The sequence below is a fragment of the Nothoprocta perdicaria genome, unplaced genomic scaffold (genome assembly GCF_003342845.1).
Source record: "Nothoprocta perdicaria isolate Ctin4 unplaced genomic scaffold, notPer1 scaffold_583, whole genome shotgun sequence".
Classification (NCBI taxonomy): domain Eukaryota; kingdom Metazoa; phylum Chordata; class Aves; order Tinamiformes; family Tinamidae; genus Nothoprocta; species Nothoprocta perdicaria.
Genome location: NW_020455847.1, coordinates 44,909 through 47,715, shown reverse-complemented (window position 1 = coordinate 47,715; position 2,807 = coordinate 44,909). Strand labels below are relative to the sequence as shown.

Here is a 2,807-nt window from a genome sequence, read left to right as displayed (position 1 = left end):
GGGGGGGGCACACGGAGGGGGGGACGCGTGCGGCCATGGTGGGGACACACGGGGCTGCAGGGGGACACGCAGGGTGTGGGGGGCCCCGCGGGGCGGCGGGGGGGTCAGGCGGGGTGTGGGGGGCCCCGCTGACCCCCCGTTGCAGAGCTACATCCGCAGCGTGCGGGAGCGGCAGCAGGAAGGCGGCGCCGCGACGGGCCCCGAGCGCCGCGGGGACCCCCCCGCCGCCCCACACCTGCCCTAGGGGCCCGGACCCGCCCCCCGCGCCTGTGCCTTTAAATAGTCAAATGGACTGCTGCAGGCTCCGCCCCTGGGGCGGGGCTAGCGGGGGCGGGGCTGTGAGGCTGCCCCCGCCCCCCCGTTGGGGCGACCCTCTATGGGGCAGGCGGCCCCACTGCTGCCCCCCAACCCACTGGCAGCCCCACGGCTGGGGGGAGCCCCAGGCGAGACCCCCCCCAAAACACTTTATTTTTGTAGGAGCCCCCCAACCACTGCCCCCCCCCCCCCGGGACCCTCAACCCTGCCCGGGGCGGGGGGCCGGGACCGCCTTGTACCGGCCGCGACATTAAAGAGCATCCGGACACGGGGCCGCCGTCATTGGGGGTCTGGGGGGGTCACACCGACCCCAGCCACGGGGATCGCCCGCGATTCCAGCCCTGTGGAATGATGGGGSGTGGGGGGGCTACACACAGAGGGAGGCCCTGTCCCCGTCCCGAGGGGTCCTGGCTGTGACATCCCCCCGCCGGGGCCGCTCCGACGCCCAGCGCCCGGACGCCTGGGCCCTTTCCCAGCCCTTCCTCAGCCCCCTGCAATGGGATTTGTGGCGGGGGGCAGCAGGTCTGCCTGGGTGTCTGGGCATTCCCATGGGAGCCGGACAGGAACACGGCAGCTCCTCCGGCTCCGCRGCGCAGCCCAAGCGCCCGGTCGCTACCGCAATTTTATTATTGCCTCGTTTTGAAAAACGCCGSGAGCGGGGGCCCCACACAGACCACGGCGGGCAGGGGCCGGGGGCAGGAGGAGCCGCCGCCGCCGCCCGCCCGGCTGCCCCTGCCCAGGAAATTAAAACCCAGAGAGAGGGACTCCAGAGCCGCCGAGTTTCCAACCCCAAGAGCTGGGAAAAACTGTTCGGAAAAATAACCCAGAGCACCCACGGAAAGGCAGGGCGCGGGCAGGAGGCGCCCGGCGCCCCGTCCGAGCGGCCGCCGCTCCGGGGCCCCGCGCGGCGGCAGCGGAGCCGCTTCCCGCCCCGCCGCCCGCCCCTCACAAGTCCCGCTCCAGCTCCTGCAGTTCCTCCTGCAGCGCTTTCCTGCGGCCCAGCTTCTCCAGCTGCTCCCGCGTGGGCTGCTTGAGGTCGCCGGCGTCGAGGCGCTGCTGCAGCTCCTGCACCTGCCGCAGCTTCTTGCGCAGGTTCTTGATCTTGCGCAGGCGCTCGGCGGCGGCGCCGTCGCAGGGCGGCTGCGGCGTCGCCTCCTCCTCGCCCGGCGCCTCCGTGGCCCCGCCGCCCAGGGAGCTCCTCTCCAGCGCCTGCACCAGTCCGTCCACCTCGGGCTCGCCCTTCTCCTGCTGCTGCTTCCGCTTCTCCTTGCGTTTCAAGTTCCTTTTGGCGGCCTTGGAGAGCGCGGCGGCGGCGGCGCCGTCGGGCCGCGCGCCCGCCTCGGGGCTCAGCCCCGGCGGCAGCTCGGGTTTGCTCTTGAAGAACTTGACGTATTTGTTCTCGTACCTGCGGGGAGCGCCAGGCCGTGAGGCCGCGTGCACCCGCCGCGCGCCCCTTCCCGAGCGCCGCCGCCCGCCCTGCGGAGCCGTCCCGAGGGGTCCATCCTGCCGCGGCGCCCATACATACCCGTGAGGCCCCGCCTACGGGGCGGGGGGCGGCATGGCTCGCACCTGGAAAGAGACCGAGACCTCGAGACGGAACCGGCCCCGCGCGCGGCTGGGGGGAGGCGACGCACACGGGGTCCCCGGGGCGGGAGACTCCGGCGCACGGAGCCCGGGGACACAGTCGGCCAGGGGCAGAGACAGTCGGACGGTCGCCTGACAGCCAGCCGCGCTCCCAGCGTTGCCAGCGCCACGGAGCGCCCCGCGCCGCCTCCGCGCGGGAGGAATTCCGGCCCCACGAGGGGCTCCCGGGAAGGCGCCCGGAGCCGCGAGCGGCGCCAGCCCCACTTACACGGGCACCTCCTCCTGCGGGACGTAGCCCTCCTTGACCCGCCGCTGCTTGCGCCAGGTGCCGTCGGGGCGCTGCGTGGACGCGATGTACTTCCCTGCGGGGAGAGCGGGCGTCACGGGGGGCACGGAGAGCAAYGGGGGGCAGCCCTATAGAGAGGGGGGGCGAGGGGGAAGGCCCCATAGAGAGGAGGAGGGGAAGGAAGGCCCCATAGGGAGGAGTAGTGAGGATGGAAGGTCCCATAGAGAAGAGGGGTGGGGAGGAGCAGCCCCACAGAGGGAAAGGGGAGCRAACTGGACCCATAGAGAGGAAAGGTAAGGAGGGGATCAGGCCCACAGCGTCGGGGGGAAGAGCCCCACGGASGGGGGGCAGCCCCCTAGAGAGAAGACAAGGGGGAGGAGCGGCCCCACGGGGACGAGGGGCGCGACTGACGCTATAGGGGAGCACAGGAGGGGCCCGACCCTATAGATGGGGGGGCTGGCCCCACAGCGCCGGGAGAGCGGCGGCAGCACGGCAGGGCACCCCAGCGGTGGGGAGCAGAGGGTCCTGCCCGGGGGGGCAGCGCTGCCCCCCAGGGGGCTCCTCAGCCCCACAGAGCAGGGAGGGGCGGCCCGGGGGGCGGCCCCACGGCGGGCGCGGGCAC

At 73.5% G+C, this 2,807-nt stretch overlaps 2 protein-coding genes across 2 annotated transcripts in view; one reads left to right on the top strand and one right to left on the bottom strand.

Annotated features, from left to right (window-relative positions):
* The window catches only part of LOC112955599 (transmembrane protein 198-like), a 2,481-nt gene extending 2,237 nt beyond the window's left edge, over positions 1 to 244 (top strand). Inside the window, exon 3 of the mRNA XM_026048924.1 lies at positions 146 to 244. Within this exon, the coding sequence (XP_025904709.1) occupies positions 146 to 244 (99 nt within the window). The remainder of the gene's footprint in view (positions 1 to 145) is intronic.
* A 1,016-nt stretch (positions 245 to 1,260) lies between these two features.
* PYM1 (PYM homolog 1, exon junction complex associated factor) lies at positions 1,261 to 2,467 on the bottom strand. The gene is made up of 3 exons (XM_026048923.1): positions 2,464 to 2,467; positions 2,168 to 2,261; positions 1,261 to 1,720 (listed from the first exon to the last, which is right to left on the bottom strand). Exons 1-3 carry the CDS (start codon positions 2,465 to 2,467, stop codon positions 1,261 to 1,263), a joined length of 558 nt encoding a protein of 185 aa, XP_025904708.1.
* Between the last annotated feature and the right edge of the window lie 340 nt (positions 2,468 to 2,807).

Bases quoted from the DNA above. Each gene is read 5' to 3' on its own strand.
- PYM1 (XM_026048923.1), bottom strand. The intron at 1,721-2,167 runs GTAAGTGGGGCT...CGCTCCCCGCAG, and splicing joins CCGCAGGAGGAGGTGCCCGT to GTACGAGAACAAATACGTCA.